The sequence below is a fragment of the Cuculus canorus genome, chromosome 1, assembly GCF_017976375.1.
Source record: "Cuculus canorus isolate bCucCan1 chromosome 1, bCucCan1.pri, whole genome shotgun sequence".
Taxonomy (NCBI): domain Eukaryota; kingdom Metazoa; phylum Chordata; class Aves; order Cuculiformes; family Cuculidae; genus Cuculus; species Cuculus canorus.
In genome coordinates this window covers 96,624,166-96,647,425 of record NC_071401.1, presented here as the reverse complement: position 1 = coordinate 96,647,425, position 23,260 = coordinate 96,624,166, and the positions used below count along the sequence as shown (strand labels likewise).

The window sequence follows — 23,260 nt, the reverse complement described above, 5'->3', positions numbered from 1 at the left end:
AACTAGAGACAGGTAATTACTTTGGATAAGATGGATTATTTACGTAAAAATTTCATTAGGGTGTTATGTTTTTTAACTTTCTGACTTAACGCATCTACAGGTGGATGAAAGCCAGACTGGAGAACCAGGGTGGCTTGGTGGAGAATTGAAGGGCAAAACTGGATGGTTCCCTGCAAACTATGCAGAGAAAATACCTGAAAATGAAGTTCCAGCTTCTGTAAAGCCAGCAGTTGAGGCGACTGCTGCGCCTAAAGTTTCTGTGCATGAAACCACTACATCACTAGGAACTCCTGCTTCTACAGAGTGTGCTACAATTGCCAATAACTGGGCAGACTTCAGTTCAACGTATGTTTGGGTACTGATTATCACCTTGAATGTGGCAAAGTCCTTTTTAACCAATTTGACGGTGGTGACACTTAACACAAAGTATCAAGGTTGCAAAATAAAAATAGCTTGTTTGAAGTAAAATATTTTTGCCTGTAGTAAATAGCAAAAATTGCAGTCTAGTGGATCTTTAACCAATCTCCCATCATATCTGCCTGAGCAATGCAAAAGGATGTGTCACAAACAGGAGATATTCTTAAGTGAGAATGGTAACATGGTGGAAATCCCAAGGTGTTTACCTTCCTTCTCTTAAATTAGTTGACACCAGTGCTCTTGAAGGTTTCCAACATGGATTAGGCAAAATATGATAGTGACAGAGTTAACATGAAAAGATGATTTATTAATTCCTTCTCACATTAGTAAAACTGATGCAAGTAGAACATGTGCCCTTTGCTAGATGTCTTGTTATCTCAATGCACTCTGCAGCATTATCAACCCTGCACAGGAGTTTACGTAGTAATTATCTTATCTTTTGATCATAGAATATATATTTATAAATTAATATCTAAATATCTTAGTGCAATATTACTGTACATGATATGGTCTAATTAAAAAAAGTTATCAAATGGGTCACAGTAGCTTTTACAGTTATTTAAACTTTGTTTGACTACACTACTTTTTTGGGGGGGATGCAAGACTAAATCTTAAGCTTCCTATGGATCTTTGGCCACATGCTAGATTTTGTTTCAAATCATGCTGTTTCTACCCTAGGTGGATAGCGCATGCTTTCATGCTTTTCTTAAGAATTAATATTCAATTTCAATACGAAGTTAGTCCCGGAGCATTTGTACTAATAACACTGTCCTTGCCATGATATAGGGCTGGGGATGGTTGTGGCATTTGGATGCTATTGCAATCCAGATGAGCAACAATTGATTAGTCCAACTAACGGCATAAGCACCAGGCAGAGGAGTCTTAGGTTAAAGATAGGTACTTTGTTTATACTTCTTGAGTTCAGGGGATTTTATTTAAGTTGGTATTTGGAGGCGGAGATGTGGAATATGAGATTTAGTAGGCATTTTAAAGAATGAGAGATAATAAATAGGTGGAAGTTGCATAAAACTCTAAAGAATTCAAACAAGTCAGTAGGAAATTATTTTAAGCAAAAGAAAAAGGCAAAGATTTGAGTGAGAAGCAGCAAAATGATATGAAAGGGAAAGGGATGTGAGAGGTCAGTGACATGCAGGTGTGAAGATTTCGAGCCAGTTTTGAAGAAAATTATGGGTTTTTTTCTTTTAAGTTACCTCTTTCCACTGTAAAATACAGACTGCAGTACTTGAACTTCTGTTGTATTGGGGCACAGCTAAGAAATGAAACTAAATTACAGGAACAGATGGCCTCAAGTAGCAAGTACAAGCAACTGTATTATTCATTGCCTTTTTAAAATAAATTTATTGTTAGTCTGCATTTGATTGCATTACTTAGACCTGAGAGTTACGATGCTCATAAAATATTCAATTAAAAGAAATTAACGTAGAATGTAGAATTTCTTTTTTCTGCACAGTGTTATGTTTTTATTCAGTTGAAAGCACTAGAAATTAAGTCATTTTCTTTATTTCAGCTGGCCAACAAACAGCAGTGAGAAACCAGAGACAGATAACTGGGATGCTTGGGCAGCTCAGCCGTCTCTGACTGTTCCCAGTGCAGGGCAGCTGCGGCAGCGATCAGCCTTCACTCCCGCCACCGTTACAGGATCATCTCCCTCTCCTGTCTTGGGGCAGGTGAGCACCTATATTCATTAAAACTGTTCTGACCCAGCACAAATGTTTGGAAAGTAAAGTATGAACATAGGTCACGCGTTAAAACAATCCCCTGCAATAGGTAAGCTATTTCAGTTTGGAGTGATCAACAGGTAGAGTGCAGCCATTTGCAAAATCCGTAGCAGAATTTAACATGAAGCGTTTTCTGTTCTGCAATTCCTTGCTATCGTTTTTAGACTTTGATGGTCCAATCTTAATGTTGTGGCAGGATGCCAGTTTTGGGTGACTGACTTAGGGCTTCTATAAATCACATGGCAATAACCTTCACTCTGAAGTGGATTATGTAGTTAAGTCAAAGCTTCACATCGAAAACTCTGTCCATCTGTTAAGGCATTTCATTTTCCTCAACTGAACAACATACTGTTCTTGTAAGCTAATATGGTCTGAGAAATGCTAAGTATCTTGGAGCAAAAAAAAAAGTTGGCATGAATAACTTGCTGCAAAGCCTCATTTGCTATAAAATTTACATTATGTCCTGCCAAAATAGCTTCATGAAGGTTTGTTATATGTATATCTTAATTGTGGAACTTTAACTTGTTAAGTGAAACCCCTGATAATCTTATACTTTATTGATTATGTGTTAACAGATAGAAATGTAGGAGGATTGTAAGCATTTCTGGTATTACTTTAAGTTGAATAGACTTACTTTGCTTTATGCAGTGGAGGAAGAGCTTGTGTATTTCGTTGCTTTGTAAGTAGCATAAGAACATAACTCCCTGAGCATGCTTTATGAAAGGTGGTGCATGATTGACTTGTCTCTCTTAAAATTTCATTAGGGTGAAAAAGTGGAGGGGCTTCAAGCTCAGGCTTTGTATCCTTGGAGAGCAAAAAAAGACAATCACCTTAATTTCAACAAAAATGATATCATCACAGTTTTGGAGCAGCAGGATATGTGGTGGTTTGGAGAGGTTCAAGGACAAAAGGGGTGGTTTCCTAAATCATATGTGAAGCTTATTTCAGGCCCAATTAGGAAGTCAACAAGGTAATTTATTTGCTTTTACCATACTTTACTTCTACATTGTAATAGTTAGATAATATGAAGAGTTGCACACTTGAATTTTAAAGTTTAAAATCTACTCTGTAAAAATGTTTGGGTTTTTTTTGTTTGTTTTGTTTTGTTTTTTTTTTTTATATACGACTCTCTTCTTGGGGATTTTGACTTCCAGACCTGGAAATTTGTGTGAGGAATAAGAAAACTGACCTCAGTTCTTATTTGGTCAGGCATCACCAGCAAGAGATCTAAACCTTAATGGACGGTCCTAATTTTATGTGGCTTTCAAGAAAAAAAAATAGTGTATTGGAATTTATGAATTGCAACTGTAAGTCATATCTTTCCCCAAAATAGAAAGGTATACCTCAAAACTTAATCCCTTACCATTAGTCTTTGAGAATAAAACAATCGAAACCTGATTCTGTGTAATGTGAAGGCCACATTAACATTAATAATACAAATGAGAATGCTATGCACATTTACTGTCTTGTCTTTTAAGATGTAGGGAGTTGCTTATGGATGCAATGGATTACATTTATTTATTTTAGTTTTTAAATATAGTAATTTTTCTGAAGAGATTTAATTTCTTAAATAACCATTATTTTCTTCTAAAGCATGGATTCTGGTTCCTCAGAAAGTCCTGCTAGTCTGAAAAGAGTAGCATCACCAGCAACAAAAGCAACTATGTCAGGTGAAGGTAAGCATTTCAAACTGAATAGCGTTGATAGCATTTTACTGTGTAATTAAATAGAATCAGTGTGCTTACTACCAGAAATGAGCCTAGAAACAGATTTAGTATTTTAAGATTTGGCCTGTTAAAACTGAATTGCAGATCAATTTGCCTTTAGAATGATTTAAAAGTATTGTAGTGAGAATTTGTATATGCTGTATATAGAAGAAATAATTTCACATGCTGTTAAAATATCTTCTGTAGTTTGTGTTGTTTCTTGTATAAATACTTCTGTAACAATTGCTGATCTGGAATGGGGTTTTGCAGAGAGCCATGTAAGTACATCTGTACATGTATACACTTCAGTATGTCAGGAATTACTAACACGTGTCTCAATTTCACTCAAAGCTCATTTCCAATCTTTCATTAAATCACTTAATTAAAGAAATTGCAATCAGTTATAGAATCTTTTGATTCTTACGGTCAAGGCTACTCATCATTTATAAAATGGAGCCTGGATCACAGACAGGTAATTGTGAGGCCTCTGAAAGGTTGAAAAAGACTTGCATTGCGGGCTGTTGTCGCCCTTCAGCTGGAGCTTAATGTCTCCACATGACCTGTGTTAACGGACTGTGTGAGCATTCTTAATCCACTTCAGTGCAGACTCAGCTAGTTTAATTTAAATCACAGTCAGAGTAAATCAATGAATCTAAATATGGGTTACAAATGAACATTTGTATATAATGTATGGGATATGTCCAATTATGTTTGTATTAAAAAGGAACACAATCTTTTAGTAAAACATATCCAGAAAATCCTTTGTTTTTAAGAAATAATAAAGCATGGATTTAGCATTTTCTATTACATTTAAAAGATTTAAGAAAAATCGAGTGTATAGCATACGTTATAATATTTAACATGTATTCACGTGCACAAGCTTACAAACAGATGTGTGCTCTCAGCTGCAGTTGTTGAACAAACCATGCCTTAGCTTTCTTTAAAGATAGTAATTATGGTTTGAATTCTTGCTGACCTTCCTCGAGTTAAGCTTTTTAGTCACATTTAGTATTCAAGCAAATAGAACAATTACCAGCTGCAGTGAAATACTTGAATATTTTTGTTACATATGCATGGAAGTCTTCTTGAGATATTGTGAACTGCTCTTCAGTCCAGAGCTGGACCTAGAAACAGAGAATACAATCTTCAGATATCTGTTTTGTGTGAAGTGTGATAATGCTTAGTTAAATAAGAATGTATCGAGATATATAGAAAATGTTACTGAATTGTCTGAAATCTTCTTTGTAATAATGTATGTGCAATTTTTCATGTAGTTCTGTGGTCAAATTATGCATTGCATTTCTCAATATTGGTCTAGCCTAGTGGTTTTGCACTTGAATACTGAGTAGTTGACTGTGTTTTAACAAAATAGAACACATTCAGGCTTTGTCTTAACATTTCCGAGCCATCTGTTGCGTAAGATGCAATGAGATGTGTGCCGTTCATGCAGAGCTTCAAGTAATGAAAGAATTCATTGTATACGAGGGGCAAACAGCGTATGTAGAATGAAGCCTGTATCTACAGATATTTGGATACTGTGACTTTGCATCCCCGACTGAAAATTCTAGTTGTCAGCACATAACAGAAACCATTGGGAAACATGTTTTCAGATTAATTTCTGATACAAATGAATAATTCATGTACGTTTTAATTCTACTAGCAAATTGTTTTACAAAAAAACTCCAGAAGCAGCTTTTTGATAAATTGTATTTAGTTCTGATAGATACAATCTTATGCATTAAATATTGACGTTTCTGTGACTAGTAATGAATAGATTTGTCTTCTCTATAGCCCATGTATAGACTACATTATATTAGTTAAGTTTTTCAGTTGATAATTGAGCAGTTTATCAAGTGTTTTCCCATATTCTGTATTTATTTCCCTCTTACAGAGTATATTGCTATGTATACTTATGAGAGTTCTGAACAAGGAGACCTAACTTTTCAACAAGGCGATATGATTCTTGTGACAAAGAAAGATGGCGACTGGTGGACAGGAACACTGGGTGATAAATCAGGAGTTTTCCCATCTAATTATGTGAGACTCAAAGATTCTGAGGTAGAGACTTATTGCAATGTTATAAAATTGAGCAAGAGGAGATATGCTTTATTTGGTGTTGTAGTTGTAAGTCAGGGGATATAAAGGAAGAAAAAATATTTTGCAGTTTTGCTGAATGTGGGATTGGAAAGGCAAAACAATAATAGTTGCATTTTAAAATGTAATGCTGTAAATAAGTTTGTGAATCATATGTTAAAATGAGTTTTCAATATTTTAACTATTAACTTGCTAGTTTTATGGAGATGAATCAGAATAGCTATGACTACTTTGTTCCCCAGGTAAGATTTTGATGACTGAGCTGTATCTTACTGCCATTATTTTTTCCAAAATAGAGAGTAATATTTCAGTCTATTATTCCCCCCCCCTTGTTGTTTTCATGCAATCAAGGGGAACAAAGTTTGCAATGAAACTTACTTAACTATATTTATATGAAAGTCTGTGACTGAATAATAGAGTTTCTGTTTAATCTGATTTTTGTCTTGGATTAATCTGATAGAACATGTCCGTATTTTTTTCTTTCTTTTTTAAGCATTCTAAAGAAAGATGTTTTCTCATTTAGATTCCTCACTTGTTTGAGAGGATAATTCGTCTTCTAGTAGGAATTAGCTTAGAGTCATAGTTGAATGCAATACTAATCTTTTGATGAGAAGGAGTTGTTGTTTATGTCTCTAAGAATAATAAGTTTTAAAAATAAATAAGTAAATTTTTTTTTTAAAAAACAGTATTTTTAGAAATCTAGGTGGTAAGGGTTTTCCTACAAGTCCTGAATTCTGTGTCTATGTGACGCAACTCAATGAAAGACTGTGTGCAATACAGAGCTTGAGCAAAGTCACTCTTTCAAATTATGTCTTTTGATGGAAAAGAGAAAGAATAAAACCTGTAGTGAAATACATACTGGAGAAAGCCTTTTAGTAATACATTTCTGGATAATAGAGAAGTTTCCGTAACGTACTCTGAGACAGGATTAAAAAAATAAATTATGACAGTTAGTATTACAGTCCTTGGGAGAAATAGTATTTTGATATTGCTTCCAGAAACATTTTTGAAACTTTTCTCATCTATTTTTTGCATCCTCTAACAATGATCTTCCATCCCTTACACTACTAGTTTAAGAACTAATCAGTCTTATACTGGAGAAATCCTGTCGCTGTTTTGATTAATTGTTCCCCTTGTGTTGTGAGGTATGCTTCTCTGACAACATTAAGGCTGTAATTTCATAGACTAGTATTGTAGAACAATTTAGGATGGAGAAGACGCTTACTATCATGGACTCCAACCGTATACCTAACACTGCCAAGCCACCACTAAGCCATGTCCCTAAGCACCACATCTACATGTCTTTTAAGTATTTCCAGGGAAGGTGACTCCACCACTTCTTTGGGCAGCCTCTTAGGGTGCTTGACAACCCCTGTGGTAAAGAAATTTTTCCTAATATCCAGTCTAAACCTCCCCTGGGGCAACTTGAGGCCATTTCCTTTCATTCTGTCACTTGTTACTTGGGAGAAGAGACCAACACCCACCACTCTACACCCTCCTTTCAGGCAGTTGTAGGCAGTGATGAGGTCTCCCCTCAGTCTCCTTTTCTCCAGGCTAAACAATCCCAGTTCCCTCAGCTGCTCCTCATAATGCTTGTTCTCCAGCCCCTTCCCCAGGTACGTTCCCCTCTCTGGATGCGCGCCAGTCCCTTAATGCCCTTCTTGTACTGATGGGCCCAACACTGAACACAGGATTCGATGTGCAGCCTCACCAGTGCTGAACACATGGGCACAATGATTTTTCTACTCCTTCTGGCCACACCAATCGTGATAAAAAATGATTGTATGTAAGCAATTCAAAGTGAGCACAGGTACTGTCCTTCCTGCCTCGATTGTTGCCACCATCTTTCATCTGACTCATTAATAGCCAGTGCAGGATGCTAAGCAGAGCAGACTAGTCTAGCAGAAGTGATATATACTTATAAGATGGTCTGAATCAGTTCAGCAAGAGGTAGAAAAACGTCGGTACCAAAATTAGTAACAGAGGAGAGTAGTAGAGGAGGAAAGATTGCCTCAGCATTGGCTTAGTTTAGCTTCAGCTGGTTTTGAACTGCATTCTTAGCTGACTTTATGTTAAATACTTGATTTTTGAAGTGAAACATCATACCTTATTTATGGTATATGGGTTTGAACGTACCTGTGCTCATTCCTACCTTTTAGTTGTGTTGAATCTAGTGACTGTGGAGCAGCAGAGAGTTAGATGAGGTCCCAGGCTAGAAGTGGAGTATTTAGTGGTTCAGTTAGTAGAAGCTTTGTAGCTGTGGCACTGTGGAGCCCATCACAGCAGACTAGCTTGTCTTTTTGACAGAGTAAATTTTGTATAGCAGTGAGTTGTGGTGTTAGGCAGGGTATAGGTTTACCCTGACAACAGAGCTCTGTGTGAGTCTGGACAAGAAATTCTGAACTCTGCCCATGCATCTAGCAGCTTCATTCTCCTCCTAGTGGTGCAACATCGTTTCTGTTGTGGCGGTGAAGGTCTTTGTGGGTCTGTAGCAGGAAATTTACGTGCTTAAGAAAAGCGCTCCTTTTTTACAGTCCAGGATATGGGTTTATAGTTCAGCCCTGCCAGTAATTCTTCACATACATCATAGTCTTAACCTCAGCTACATTCTTGTTAGTTAATGTTAAATTTGCTTTGAACTTTTGTGACAGAACATTTTTTTGTTTGCCTTGAAGATATTCGTAGTAGAGTTTAGTCTCACAACCTGGGAATTTATATTCAGATGTGCAGAGCTGCCTGCTGTGTTCCTTTAAGGACTGGATGCCCCTCCTGTGTGGTGAGAGGCAGGCACAGATATTGGAAACTCTTCTTTGTAGGATACTCAGAAATAGACATTTAATACTGAAAACTATTTTAATTAGAGAGGTCAGTTTGATGTTTCTCTGATCTTCATTTGTCTGAGGCTGAAAAAGCTAAGTGCAATTCATCAAAAAGCGCTCTAACTGCACTTTTTGCTGGTGAAAATCACATCTTCAGATCAAGTCTGGATGAGAGAGGGAGGAAAAGGCACAGAGCTCATGGAGATCTTGATATCCAGGATACTTTTTTTCATATAGTGATTCATATGCCCTGCAGGACATAGTTCTTGTTCCAAGTGGATAATTGCCATTACATGTACAGTGTTTTGCGATTCAGCTTGTTCACAGAGCCAGTTTTTACAAAGGATTTCACAATAGTGGCTGTCTGCTAACTTTCAGATGTGCGGCCATGCTTGGACAGCTGGCTGATTGTGGAAAATGTTACTAAAAGTGTAAATTAATACTTTCTGCCCTATTGACTTAAGCCTGAAGAAGTAAAGCAGTGCTGATCTTTTAACAGCAAGCATAGAGTTTGTAGAAATGATTGTAAGCCTCAAAATATAAATGGTTTGTACATCAGAAGAAACTTTTCTTAATCTGTTATTCTGTACCTAGTCCCACACTACCCATTCACCTCAAGTGGCTAAAATAAGCTGTTTCTTAAAGTTTCAGTTTATTAGCAGACTAAAAGTCTTTGTTCTTCAACTAAATGATGATGCTGGTTCATGATCCATGCTCAGAGTTTTCATTAGATTGAGGTAGATGGATACAGATCTGTAGCAAGTTTTTATTCTACTCTGCTTTTCTTGAGACTGGTGATAATTACCTCTGCATAAGGCATGGGACACAGTGGACTTAGAAACACAAAAATTTAGGTGCTTCTAGTTACAAAACTTTGCATGAATATTGTGAAATAATAAGTCTGGGAATGTATTTCATCTGGATTCTAAGGGTCTTACTCTACAATACAATTGGCAAGCCTACCATTGTGTCTTAGTAAATAAGCAAAGCAAGTTCTGCTCTGCCCTTTAAGAGACTTCATCAGTTGTCACAAAATATCCTCAAATGCACTTAGTGCCTCGGGTGTGCAGAAGGGAAATGCAATGGAGTATGTGTCCTGCCCACTGTGTTTCTCTCAACAGAAAGGATAGAAGATACTTTGCCATCTACTGAGTGGTCCAGAAGTTAGGTCCATCTTAAATGCACTATTAATTTAGTTATTCATTGAAGTACTGCAGGACTTTTCTATGTATTTATTCTGCTTTTTTTTACCAAGGAATCAGAGAATCAAAAAAGATGATTTGCTGGCCTTGTAGAATAATAACTATAGTATTATACTATAATATATATAATTATATATATTATAGTATTATAGTTACTGAATAGTAACTATATTCAGTCTTTTACATAACAAGAGTAGCACTGTGACAGTGGTATCCAAGCATCCACTTTCTATAATCATTCCTAAAATTTAAGTTGCAAAATGTCAAGGAGAAGCGTGATGTACTAGATGTATATAAGGTACTTTGGTGCCAAATCTAAAAAAAAGTTAATATAGTTCTTCCCATCCTCACTTTTACCTTCCAAAACCAGTTACAGCTTGTGAGGTAGGCAATGCTGACTCTGCTGGGTTTTCTGTTATTAGATGGGGCTGGCTTGACTGATACAGCATTGTGAGTGCTATAGTTCAGTCTAAAAAATCAGGCTTCTTTAGTAGCTTTTCTGAAAGATATTCAAAATGTGCATGTCTTAGAGCAGCTCTGTAACCTTCAGGACGGATTGAAGATTCATTTAATTATTTTGTAGAGGCATTCAAAACCAATACACACTTTTTTTGAATTAGCTTGTTCTCCAGATAATTTAAATAGTTTTTTTGTTACTCCTTACTATATTAGTTTCTGCCAGAATCCCCATGTTTTCAAAGCATAGAGTTGGTATGGAGAACGTTGAGGATTAGACTGTTCTTTTCCTCAGAGAAATTAGGATTCGGTGAAAACCTTCCTTTGATGTAGGCTCCAAGTTTGTATGGAGGATCCTAAAGGAGAAGTTGAGGGCAGGTGGATGTATTGTGAGCCTTGCATGAAAGCAGGAAGATATTTATGATTATTCAACACTTCTGACCGAAGTACAGTTTAGATTTGTTATGTTGCCGCATCAGACGTTTTTATTGCAGAGGATAAAGCAGGTAATGTACTGGGAAGAAATTGAAGTAATTATTTAGGGGGCAAGGGGAAGGTGTCCTAGAACAGGGATGGTGACTGAAAGGGTTGGATGATGACTGAGGGAGGTGTGTAAAAGGGCAGAGTTGAGACTACACACAGTTTTGCATACTCTAATTGCATGTATATCTGTTGACCTGTGAGTCCTCTAAAATTAAATAAATATAACTTCCCAAATAACCCTGTGGCCTCAAGGGAAAAGATTATTTTTTTTTCAGGAAGAGAACTTTGATTTCATAAATTATGAAAGCTTTTCATGTTGAACTTTGTCTTTCACTATTGCTCTTTTCCTGTACATAACTGAACAGAACTACTTTCATTGTCTGCTGGATTTCTTGTGCTTATTCAAAGATTTTTCTTGTATATATCTTGGCCTAGATGAAGATGGTATATATCCCTTATCTTACCCCATCTAGGTTCAGAGGAAATACCTACCTCTGATAGATAGATACCACCTTGCTATTCAATGTCCTGTGGTCTCACTTGACCACAAAAATGGGGGTCAGCCTTTTACTACTGCAGCACACACCACCTACAAAGTTCAGATTGCTCACCTTAAAGATGCAGGGATTACACTGACTGTGCCGCTGTGCCATATGAGAAATTTTAGAAACCATAATATGGACAGTATTGAATTAATCATGTCCAGTTAGTTTTTTAGGCGTATTTGCAATCGAACTATTTGTAGAGTTGAAAACTGTTGTTGTTGTTTTAACTTGATGTGACAGAAATTACATTCTGTAGATACACAGATTTACAATTCAAATGCTTTGTGATTTGGAATTGCATTGGTATTTGCAGTCCATGAAAGGAAGGAAAATTCAGGAAAGAAGTCTACACATTTATGTCGGTAGTCATCCACTTCCATACACTGCTTGGTATTTATTCCTATATATTAATTGTCTAAAATGTTAAGGGTTTTGGTAAGAATAGAATCTTCCTGTGAGAGTTTTTTTACTTAGTGCTTATTTGGCGTGTTGAAGTGAGGCATGGAATCAATTTCATGTACTGGAGAAATAAATATGAGTGCTAAACTTACCTCTCACTTTCTATTTCAAGGCTTCTGGAGCAGCTGGAAAAACGGGAAGCTTAGGGAAGAAACCTGGTGAGTCATACATTGTGACACCACCTTATATATATTCTTAAGTACTTAAAGTCAATGGCAACAACATCTTTTCCATGAAAATAAATTATGTTTGCTCTTGGTCATTTTGTAGTAGTTTGCACTGATGAAAACTTCTACCTGTAGTGAAATAATGCATAAAGGTAGTCATTCTGTCTAGCATGTATCCATCGCTAAGTATTATGTAGCGAAAGAATAAAAATGTACTTGCTCAAAAATGAGTGTAAACTTCATGCTGAACAGATCAGTGGAGGCCTACAAAACACCCAGGTTTACCAGTGACTCTGAAAATGGAAGTACACTTTCTTATCCTACAGTTTTACAGCATTTTGCTGAGAATGCTGCGCAATATGGTATACCTAGAGTCTGTGAGCTTTTGCACCTGCTTCTTGTTTTCAAGAGCTCATACTTTGTATTCATGCTGTGTAGTGTATGGCCTGTCAAGCTTCCTTGTATTGCAGAAGATCATGTTGCAGGTTACTTTTTGGCCTGAAGGAGGTCCCCTGGCTCTTGGGTTGGTGGGGGCTGTCCTTTCCAAAGCTCATTAGAAAAGTGCATTCTCTGCCACTAGCAGGCATTGGTAAACTTTCTAGAAGAGATCACTTTCCTTCAGTGTATTTATTTGCTTTCATACCAAAGATATAACTCGCTTTGAGCTGAACCAAACTAAACATGGGGTGCTCCGTGCTCCTGTGCTGTCCCTTTCTCTGAGGCTTGTTTAATTGCACCGTGAAGTGGTTCAAGGATGTGATCCACTGCATCTTACCTTATTTCCATTCAAACATGCAAGCATACACATATTTTGTTTTGTGGGAAGAAGGTTTTGCTTTGTTTCCCTGTACTGGTTCACTGTGTAAGAAGAGGAGGGGAGAGGGGGTTGCAGCAGCCTCAGCTTCATTTGGCTTATTTTGCCTTGATATATGAGCAATGGGCTGCTCTTGTCAAATCTTACTGATCTGTCCGTGCAAAGAAGGGCTTGAAGGTAAACTGCTATCACCCTTTCTAGTTTTCATTTGCATGATTTAAGTAGTTACATTAATAGATGTAGAGTTCAAGAAAGGCAGACAAGAATAGAGATCTGGAAAACCTCTGGAAGTTATACTGGTTAGGAATAGTAAGAAGCTGCTGATAGGGCTGGCTGTTTTTTCCGTGCAGGGGAGGATGGTGGATGGTGACTTCAGCCTAGAGTACCAACATTATAATCACTGATCTCCTGGATTCAAACTTTCAGTGGAGACTTGGGGGGATGTTGACAAAAGCTGGACTCAGAATTTTTGGAGTTTAAAAACAGTTTGGCAGCAGTCTTTCCTATTTTTCAGCAAGGTTATTCATGGATAGTTTTGCTATAAATGAGCTGGGAGTGCTCAGCCAATATAAGTGAAATGCTAGTGAATGAGGTGAAATTTCCTGTTATTCTAGAAATGGCAGGATGAGTGGGCGGGAGTTCATAACAGCATGCGTTGAAGGACAAGGGAAAATAAACTGCTCTCTGCGAATTTAAGTAGCAGTAGGAGGACAATTATATCTGTGAGAAGTCATATATGTTTTTCTTCTAAATGTACCTGTTTTAGTAGAGGCCAGATTTTTTGGCCTGAACTGTAATTGAATTGATTGTCCTCTCAGTAATTCAATACTTAAATAAATAAAAATTAAAAAGCCTTTTCTACAAAGGAAGCTATTTCTGGTTTTAACTGGTTTGGTGAGTTGTTTTCTCAAACTTTCTGCTTCTCAGTGACGTGCAAATGCTGAAATGTTAAACTTGTAATTCATATTGTAACTTATTTAACACACAGTCCACAGTAAAAATTATTTATGCTTCTAATCGATGAAAGGGGGTGTCTGATGCTTGGAGCCTTGTAAATCACCTTTTAGTAGATAAAAATGAGAAATTTCTTGTTTTGAGAGAGGTGCAAGGGATAATATTTTTACTCTATCACTATGAATATTATAATTGCCATGGCAGCGAGAGAGCGTTTTGTCTGTTTTGAAAATAAATAAATTAATTAATTTTTACAAACTCCCCAATTAATTTGTTTGTTTGTGTTCATTTTGCTTCCTGAATGGTTCTAGGGTAGAGGAACTAATGTGATTCTACTGAAAAACCTGCAAATGCAAGGAGCTTGCGAACTTCCTAATGTTATAGCCACGTTTCCTGCCACACAGCTTGCTTGCTTTGCCTTTGTAGAGAACAGACTGTGTTGGTGCTGGATTTTCTCTTTGTAAACCCTTCTGCTCTCGTATCATCACCTACTGTATTTTACTTACAAAGTCTTGTCTTCTGCTTTCACACTTTATGTGCTGTCTAAATTCTAGATCCAGGTTTAAAGCATCTTTCTAACTCTCAGATTTTTTTTGTCACCTGTTTGGTTCCACCTGCCTGTGCCTGTCTCTCCCCTCAGAGTTATCATGAGGGAGGTTCTGCTGCAGTCATTTCTGTGTGTGTCATCGTTTGCAGTGACCTCGGATTGCTTGTCATCACTGCTTCTTCATCCCCCTTGTATTGTTCATTTACGCCTTGAATGCTTCTCTGACTATTTTTAATTTTTCAAATCATCCTTTTCGTCAAAGTTTAAAGTAAACCATCCGATCTTTTTTCTGGATGTCCTCAAATCACTTTGTTGTTTCTTTTGTACAACAAAACCTCCCTCTGTTTGAAGGGAGTTGGCTTTGTGGTTTCCTCTGCCTACAACTGCCTTTTCAGTGATTGCTCCCTTTCTCTGCCTTACCAGCAGACTCCCCCTCCTTTCCCAGCCTGTGGGTGATGTGTTGTTGCTGAGTGCCTTTGCTGTTTCTCTTGGCCACAAGAGGTTTGGCAGTTGCTGACAGAGAGGGCCAAGTAGGACGGTGCCCAGCGCTGTGCTACTTTCTTAATAGAGCTGCCCATGAAAAACTGGAGACCACTTCCATGTACTCACTCCCTTCAGCTACTTTCCATTTTGCTGCTGTTGCTGTGTTGACTGCTAATCCACTTCACGCTCACTGTCACATTGCTTTCTCCTCCTTTGTAAAGGGACAAACTGATGGCAGGTGTGACCTTTTTCTGCTTAGTTTTCCAGTGCCAGATTTTTTAGGATAGACTAGATTGAAGAGATAAATGAACAGTAATCATAAGTGAAATTAACTGATACAGATATTTTTTAATCAATATTTTCAAATAAAGGCTGAAATCTCAAGCAGATTGATCTGTGATCAGATAATTGCTGAGCTTTTAAATTAAGCTGGCTGTCTTTGCACTGATGCAGTTGAGACGTATTTCTGTGATCTTGGATTACTAGCTCTGCTGTGGGCTTGCTCTAGGATAGCCTTAGGCCACAACCATAGCCAGTCAGACTTCAGTGCCCACATCAACTGTTTGGTGGTTCCCAATTATAACTGGTGTATTGCCAAATAAAAACCTCTTTTGTCTTAAACACAGGGTCAGAATTTACCATTCCAGGAAAGGTTCTTCATAAAGAAAAAAAACCCTGAAAAAACCCAACTCTCACTCCCTATCACTGCTTAAGTAAGAACTATGTACTGGGATCTTAAAGTGGAGTTTTCAGCAGTAACAACACTATTTTTGTGCTGCTTTGGCTGTCTGAGACCCTTTACATCTAAATGAAGGTTAAAAAAAAAAATTCCCCTCTAGTTCCTGTAACTCATGATAGACAAAGGACTGCATCAACATAGCAGCCTTAAGGTTTTAGCTTATCGAAAGCCAAGAAGTTCCCAAATCTACTATCTGTTGTTTATGAAAGGCTCCCAGTTATCATAGTATAAAACGTGTTCTCCATCACCCTAAACATGGTTTGATGACATGCTAAGCCTGACTTAAAAGCTATCAGTAGGGCATCAGATACCCACAGTCACTTATAAGCTTCTGTCCATTCAAATTGGTTCAAAAAATGGGTTGATCCTGCCCAGCGTTGTGTGACTATGTTATTGTTCATCTTTCCACAAGACTGTGAATTGTAGTGAACTGCGTTGTCGTCTTTGGCTACTGTAAGTGAGAGATAATTGGGAGCTCGTGGTGGTTACTCTGTGTTAGATTCATGCTGGGAGGGGATCAAATTAATCACTGGTTTTGTACTAATGTTCCTGGAATAAAGATTTAAAAATAAATCCCTTTTTTTGCAATTTTCAAAACATTCTTTTTGTCTAGTCTGGTGGTAAATATTTTCTGCTGGCCTTCATTAGTTTGCACCTCTCTTGCTGCAACTTCTTCATTGTGTTGTCATCAACATGTATTGCCTTTTCTTAGAGAGCTTCGTCCAAACCAATGCTAGAAAAATGTATTTATTGTTAAACAGTACTATGACACTTGATTTTAAGAGCCATCTAGCTCTGATGATGGTCATTCTTCTCTATTTCAAATATTTATACATCTTACCCATAGAGCTGCTGCACCTCTGTTTTATTCCTGTAGTGCTATGAACTTATGATCTGTTTTATAATAACCATATGTTTTCATAGAACTACATAAACACATAACAATTTTATGGAAAGAAATACAAAATGGATTACTGTGCCAGTGATAATAGCATAGTTAATGTTGTACTGAGTGTGTTCAGATTTTTCCAAATTAACTTTTTTTTTTCCTCCCCCCCCCCCTTTCAACAGAAATTGCTCAAGTTATTGCCTCTTACACAGCAACGGGTCCAGAACAGCTTACTCTTGCTCCTGGTCAGCTGATTCTTATCAGAAAGAAGAATCCAGGTGGCTGGTGGGAAGGAGAGCTCCAAGTTAGTTACTGGTTTTATTTTTTTGAAATAAAATTCCATGTAAAAAAATAATGATTTTTAATAATTCCAAATGATGAATGCATCGATGATAAAAACTTTAGAAAATGTTCTGCAGTTAAGCATTTAAAGTATGCATTTACGAAACTAGACATACATTCTGATTTCTTGAACTTGAAATGGCTTTAGAGGATGGCAGGAAGAATCCTTTGTGCCTCATTGTAAGTCAAGGATACCCATCTCAGAATCAGACTCAGTCTGCAGTCCACTCCCTTGTAAGTTTTTCTGGAGAAAATTCCTTCGGAATTAGGAAAGGAGTGGATTTTAGGGCATATTGTTCTTGATGCTTTTGAATCCTCCCAGTCTTGTGTGCAGTAGTCTTCATGGGAGCCAAAAAGGGGTTATGTCAGGTGGTGGGGAAAGCCAGTCATGTGACAGAGTGTGTGGGACCTGTTAGGTTAAGTGACAGGGTCTGCTTCCATGTCCATTCCAGTAGTGACCGTACGTATCACTGGAATTTGGATTAACTGATACCTGTGTGCACTTTAAAAGTGGAATAAAAACAAGGGTATTATAAAAGCAGGGAATACGGGGGTGTGCACTCCTAGCTGTCCTCCTAAGCAGCTTTCTGAACTGCTTCAGCCAAAAGTTTTTCTGCCCCTTTTTTGAAAGATTGAAAATTATTTTATAGCAGTGTTTTTTTCTAAAGTGGCCACCGCTTTTTCAGGTTGCTTAACAAATGCAACAGTGTAGAATACCAGTCTACTGGCCCACTCTCAGCAACAGCTCTATTTAATGTAGGAGAGTGAAAAGAGTGGTCTGTTGCAAGCATCACGTAGGAGAGAGCTTTAGGATTGTATTAGAAGTTAGTAGATAATAAAATTTTTTAGCCAGTTCGGGTTTTTTTTTAAGAGTAGAACATGACAGTTTGAAAACTTTGACTTTCAGTGGCAAAGCTGAAATGAGATTTTTCTTTGGTATTGTTTTTTGTTTTTTTTTTTTTAAACAGGGAATATTACATGAAAGAAGGTAATTGATTTATTTTTGCAATGCAGAATCTGAAACTTACTCATATTTTTTTCCACATTACTGTCTGTCCTTTTTTACTTACCTGGTGACATTTTTCCATCTTTTGTGGAGAAATCATCTTGCAGGATTACTTTAGTTTTCATTCTCGCTAACTTTTATGTTGTTGTTAACTTGTAGCTTTAAAGAATTTCATATTAAATAAGCTTCACTGGGCAAGAGTTGTCACAATTACCATGTAGTAGTTAATGTGAGGTTCTTCTGATTTTTGGCTGTGTAAATACTCATGTGTAGCCTTACTGTCTTACGTAGGGTTTTACAGGTTGTTTTTCCTCCATTAGCAGTCCCCTATGTCTTTTCATTCTCCTGTCCAACACTGTAATACTGGTTCTTGCTCCTTTGCTATGTGAACACAAAGGCTAATGCAGCAGTTTGGTGAAAGGAGTGGAGAATTGATTGAAAATAAAGCAGCAACACCTGTCCAAATTGGTGAATTGATGGCAAGAGTTGGAGAAGGGCACCAATGTTAACTTTTCTTTATGCATTTAATTTCCAAGTGGCAGATTACTTGGAAGTTACCTACAGTTCCATTTCAGCCTCAAGTAAATGTTGATGGTACTTGACCTTGGGGTCAGAGTGAAGGTAAAGTAGGGCAAATGCGTTTATCATTGCATTGTGGGTTTAATGCAGTCTTTCAGAATATCTTAAAAATTAGCTAGATACGCTTTGGATCAAGTGCTTTCTTTTTCAGTAAAGAAAGAGAGAGAGAATTGAAGTAGTTAAATATAAATGTGTTTTAGATTGCTTTTTTCCCACTAAAATTAACATCTGTTTTGTTTTTAAAGGCAAAAGTCTAGCAACACAAAAAGAGAAGAGCTAAAGTAATTCCTTACATAAATGTAATAGATATAGAAGCTGAGAATTATTTCAAAGTTTTAGAATAATTATTCTTATAATACGAATTCTGAATTTTATTTGCAATGAACAATGCAGTTGGTATAATAACAGTATGTGGTTTCTGTCAAATTCCTATCTTGTTTTGGTGACACAAGCTTTGTCACACTGGATTGGACGTGCAGTTCATCTGTCTCAATATCCCGTCTCTGACAGCAACTCATTGTAGCTGCATTACGAGCTGCAGAGCACTGCTGTAGGCCAAGGTGTATGGTAATCGGCCGCACTCTAGGAACACACATGGACCAGGTGCACACTAATACACATATGCAGCATGTTTTCGGGCTGATGTTCTCTGATTAACTGGACATGAGAACATCTAGTGTACTTTCCAAAACCTTAACATCTGTTAATTGGGATAATTTGGACAGTGTCTATCCATATGTATTTGTAGTTGCCAAAGCTTAATTTTTGTTTGATTGGAATGTGGCTTTTGGATTTTCATAGAGTCATAGTGTAGTTTGGGTTGGAAGGGACCTTAAAGCCCACCTAGTTCTGACCCTCCTCCCATGGGCAGGGACACCTCCCACCAGACCAGGCTGCCCAAGGCCCCATCCAACCTGGCCTTAAACACCTCCAGGGATGGGGCATCCACAGCTTCCCTGGGCAACCTGTGCCAGTGCCTCACCACCCTCATGGGGAAGAAATTCTTCGTTATGTCTAGTCTAAATCTGCCCCTCTCCAGTTTATACCCATTTCCCCTCGTCCTATCACTACAACTTTAAAACCTTTGCCTTTGTAAACAATCCCTCCACAGCTTTCTTGTAGTCCCTTTCAGGTACTGGAATTGTATTTGAATCCAGGCTTTACTAATTTTTCTTTCTTGCCGTAGTGTTTTCCTGTTATTCTAGCACTTGATTCACATAGCATACGTTTATGCTATGTCTGTTGTTTGGGCAGGAAAAACTATTTAAAAGTTTGGATACTGTTTCTTTAAAAGAATAGAGGTAAATTGGATACTAAATCTCTACATGCGCTATCATAATCTAGGTATTTATTTAAGTGCAATTCTTTGCATAATGAAAAAAGCATTTTAATGCTGCCACTTACTAGCACAATAGCTAGCCTAATATTCTAGAGTTACAGTTTAAACAGAAACAGGAGAACTCTTTCAGAAGAATTGGGGCTATTGTATTAATTATAAAGCATACAAAGTAGGAACACTTAAGTGAAAAATCAGTCAAATTAGTAGTAAATAACTACTGTCTAGATAGTCTAAACTACTGTTTAGATATTTTAAAAGCTTACTTCATGTAATGGATGTATCATAGTATTAAACTATTGGAATAAAAATAGCTGACTTTTTTCCTTATAAAACACGTTTTTCTTACTCTAAGTGTGTGATTGTAAGTAATTAAAACGTCTGCTGAATTACTTTGTCTACGTATCTACTGATGTACTTAATCCTCTTAAAAGAATTGTTTTTTTACTAGGCACGAGGGAAAAAACGGCAGATAGGATGGTTCCCTGCTAATTATGTAAAACTTTTGAGCCCTGGTACCAGTAAAACTACACCAACCGAACTACCTAAATCAACAGCATTACCTTCAGGTAAGCACTGCAGTTGCATTAACAAAGTTGCTGTTGTAGCTTGTGTCATTTACAATAGGACTTCTAAAAATGTTTATGGACATTTATTAGGATATTTAGTGTCTGTTACACTAGTCGCTTTGGTTAAATTCTTCACTCTAATTTTTCTTTTCTTTTAAATGAGAAAAAACATAGAATCGGTCTGTATATTTATGGTGGTGGTCCCTCAGGTATGAACTGATGAGTGGTGAAAAGCTACCTGTGAGATTACATCTAAAAGAGCAAAGCATTCAAACTGTCAGTCCTATTTGTTTGCATTAATTGTAGTAAAGGAGTTTTTAAAGGTTCAGGGATGGTCCATGGGCTAGCAGTTGGAGCACCTCTCATTAAGAACCTTTTGTTTTTCCTAAGGTGAATTATGGGAAAAACACTCAAATGAAGAGGTAGCTTTTTGTCCCGTATAGCTACTTATTTTAAGGTTTACAAAAGAATACAACAACAATATAGCATTACATTTTTGAAGCTATTTGTACAGCTCCACAACAGGCAGAATTGCACAGTCTTGTCAGTCTACTGCAAGATACAAAGCCAGGCAGAAGACTGTGGACAAAATGTCATTCCTTGTGACTGTTTCAGTCTTGAACCATTTTGGACTTGCGAGCTGATGTGGTGATAAGTGAAGAGGATTCTTATCCATCAAAAACATGTAAAATGGGTATATTTTCTTCCATAAGCCACCCAGAAGACTTGATGTGGTTGTTATCTATCTGGATTTAGTTGGAGGTGACGGGACAAAAGCTTTCTGCTTCCCCAGGCGATTTGACTCTCTAGGAGTGAAATGTAATAGAGGTTTCTAAATGAAGAATGGTAATGAGTATGATTTTGTCCTTTAAGTATGTATGAAGGATTAGCATGCAGTTCGTGGAAGTAGAATAAAATACTGTAATATACTGTACTATAGTTTCATATGTCAGTGATACAAATAAAAGTACCATATCAGAGAAGGTATGTTTTACAAATGGTGCTGACTGGCTCCTTTCATGGAAGTTATAAAGATGCAGAAAATCAGACTTCTGTGAAGACATGAGTCTTGTCATTGAGACACGTACTTTTACAAGGCAATATGCCGAGATTTCTTTTTTTTTTTTTTTAATTTGATCATTTCAGGTTTGACAGTCTGAGACTTTTCATACATTCTAATAAAACTTTGACAGAATAAACTTTTTAGCACCTTTTTCATTGTTTATGGAACATCCAAATCTTAAAACCATTAAATTTTTTCAAATTCAACTTTGCTATAGACCTTTCATTTTGGAGCATGAGAGGAAGAATCTTGTCTTTCCTTTATCATAGATGGCCTTGCTAACTGTGCCTAATGTAAGAGTTTAAGAGGTTAACACTTGAGAAGTATCTTCATAGCAGAGGTATCTTGGTGAGGAAGCTTAATGTAGCAAAAGACATGGAAAGCCTGGAGAAAACTATCTACAAGGGTTGAATGATGTTTAAGGTGGTGCATTATGAAGGGTTTGAGAGTGTGCCATTGCTGTCTGGGTTTTGAAGGTAGGGGATCCATCAGAAAGCAATGTCATCAAACCCTCTGTTTCTTTTGTGATATTGTTTTTTATGTATATGCTCTCCATCTGCCATACTGCAATGCAAACTGCATGACTTTTGCAACTTTTTTTTTCTTTTAAATTCTGTTGCATGGACACTTTTGCTTTATACTTTGAGGTTTTCTTAAATTTTGACTCTTTGTATGCATTCCCTTATAACTTGTTCCCTTATAAACTTGTGTCATGAACTTGTCCTTCCTGGTGTTGAGAAATGAAAAGAACCATTACTGCTCCTTAGAGCTAGTCAGGCATAAGGAGATGCACAATATAGGAACAGAGAGAAACACGTTTCAACCACGCTGTTTGTTTAAAGAAGACCAGCATTGATTGTGCTGATCATGAGTGTTGTATGAGAACCTGGATTCCCTCTGCTGTTGCAGTAGAACTAGCATTAAACAATAGACTAGCTTTCCTAAAAGTAAGCAAATGGCTGAAAAGCCTTGGAGCTCAGAGAAGATAGGCTATAGCTTGCTTCTGTAGGTAGCTGTGGCTTATAGAGTTCAACATGAGTGAAGAACTTTCTTGCTGGGACTACTGTAAGGACTTCCTATATAGGACTAAGGTGTATTCCAAGCTTTGTGACCAAGTGTAAATGAGATCAAGGTGCGATCACTGCTTCAGGTTCAATTGGGGAAACCTGTCCCTTCAAGAATTCTCTGAAAATACCTCCCAAGTTTAAGGTGATTTTAGGGGTCCCATTGGACTATTTAGATATTATGATTATACTACTGGACAGCACCAAATTTCTTTATATTCTTTTAAGTAGAAGAGAATTATCTGAATGGATAATTGAAAGAAATTAACTCTAGAATGGGTTAAAATCTGCTAATGTATGTATTGTATTCAGGTATGGTCTAGCTTAATCTTTTCATCATTCTTCATGTTATTACTAACCTGCAACCTATGAAAAAGAATGGAGTAAAACAGATTCACAGATCTTCAAAGTGAAACGTGAACATTGGTGGTAGTTTATCTCCAGGATGCTGGGGAAATGCACGCTTTGGTTAGTTGATGTGGTAGGTGTGACAAATGGCAGTTTTGTTTTTTTGTTGTTTTTCTTTTTTTGCTTTTGCAAGTAACAAAGCTAAATACTGAGATCTAGCAGAGTCCTGTTAAATCTGGAGTTCATTTGATTATGATCTTTGATCAGGCATGATGTATTAACTAAAAGGAGTGAATAATTTCTGAAATACAAATTCAAAAAAGAGAGGAGCTATTTAACAATTTTGAAGAAGTTGCTGGCTGACTACAAGAATAAAAATAAAATGTTACATCTAATATAATGGAGAGAACCTGTCAGCAAGGCTAATTAGATAGAAATCT

The 23,260-nt window shown here is 37.1% G+C and overlaps 1 protein-coding gene across 5 annotated transcripts in view; it reads left to right on the top strand.

Moving 5' to 3' along the window:
- The window catches only part of ITSN1 (intersectin 1), a 133,389-nt gene that overhangs the window by 85,266 nt on the left and 24,863 nt on the right, over positions 1–23,260 (top strand). For all 5 annotated transcript variants that reach the window (XM_054052039.1, XM_054052037.1, XM_054052021.1 and 2 more), the window contains 8 exons: positions 101–345; positions 1,946–2,105; positions 2,921–3,126; positions 3,750–3,832; positions 5,754–5,920; positions 12,033–12,078; positions 16,696–16,817; positions 20,228–20,345. In XM_054052039.1, the coding sequence (XP_053908014.1) occupies positions 101–345; positions 1,946–2,105; positions 2,921–3,126; positions 3,750–3,832; positions 5,754–5,920; positions 12,033–12,078; positions 16,696–16,817; positions 20,228–20,345 (1,147 nt within the window). The remainder of the gene's footprint in view (positions 1–100; positions 346–1,945; positions 2,106–2,920; positions 3,127–3,749; positions 3,833–5,753; positions 5,921–12,032; positions 12,079–16,695; positions 16,818–20,227; positions 20,346–23,260) is intronic.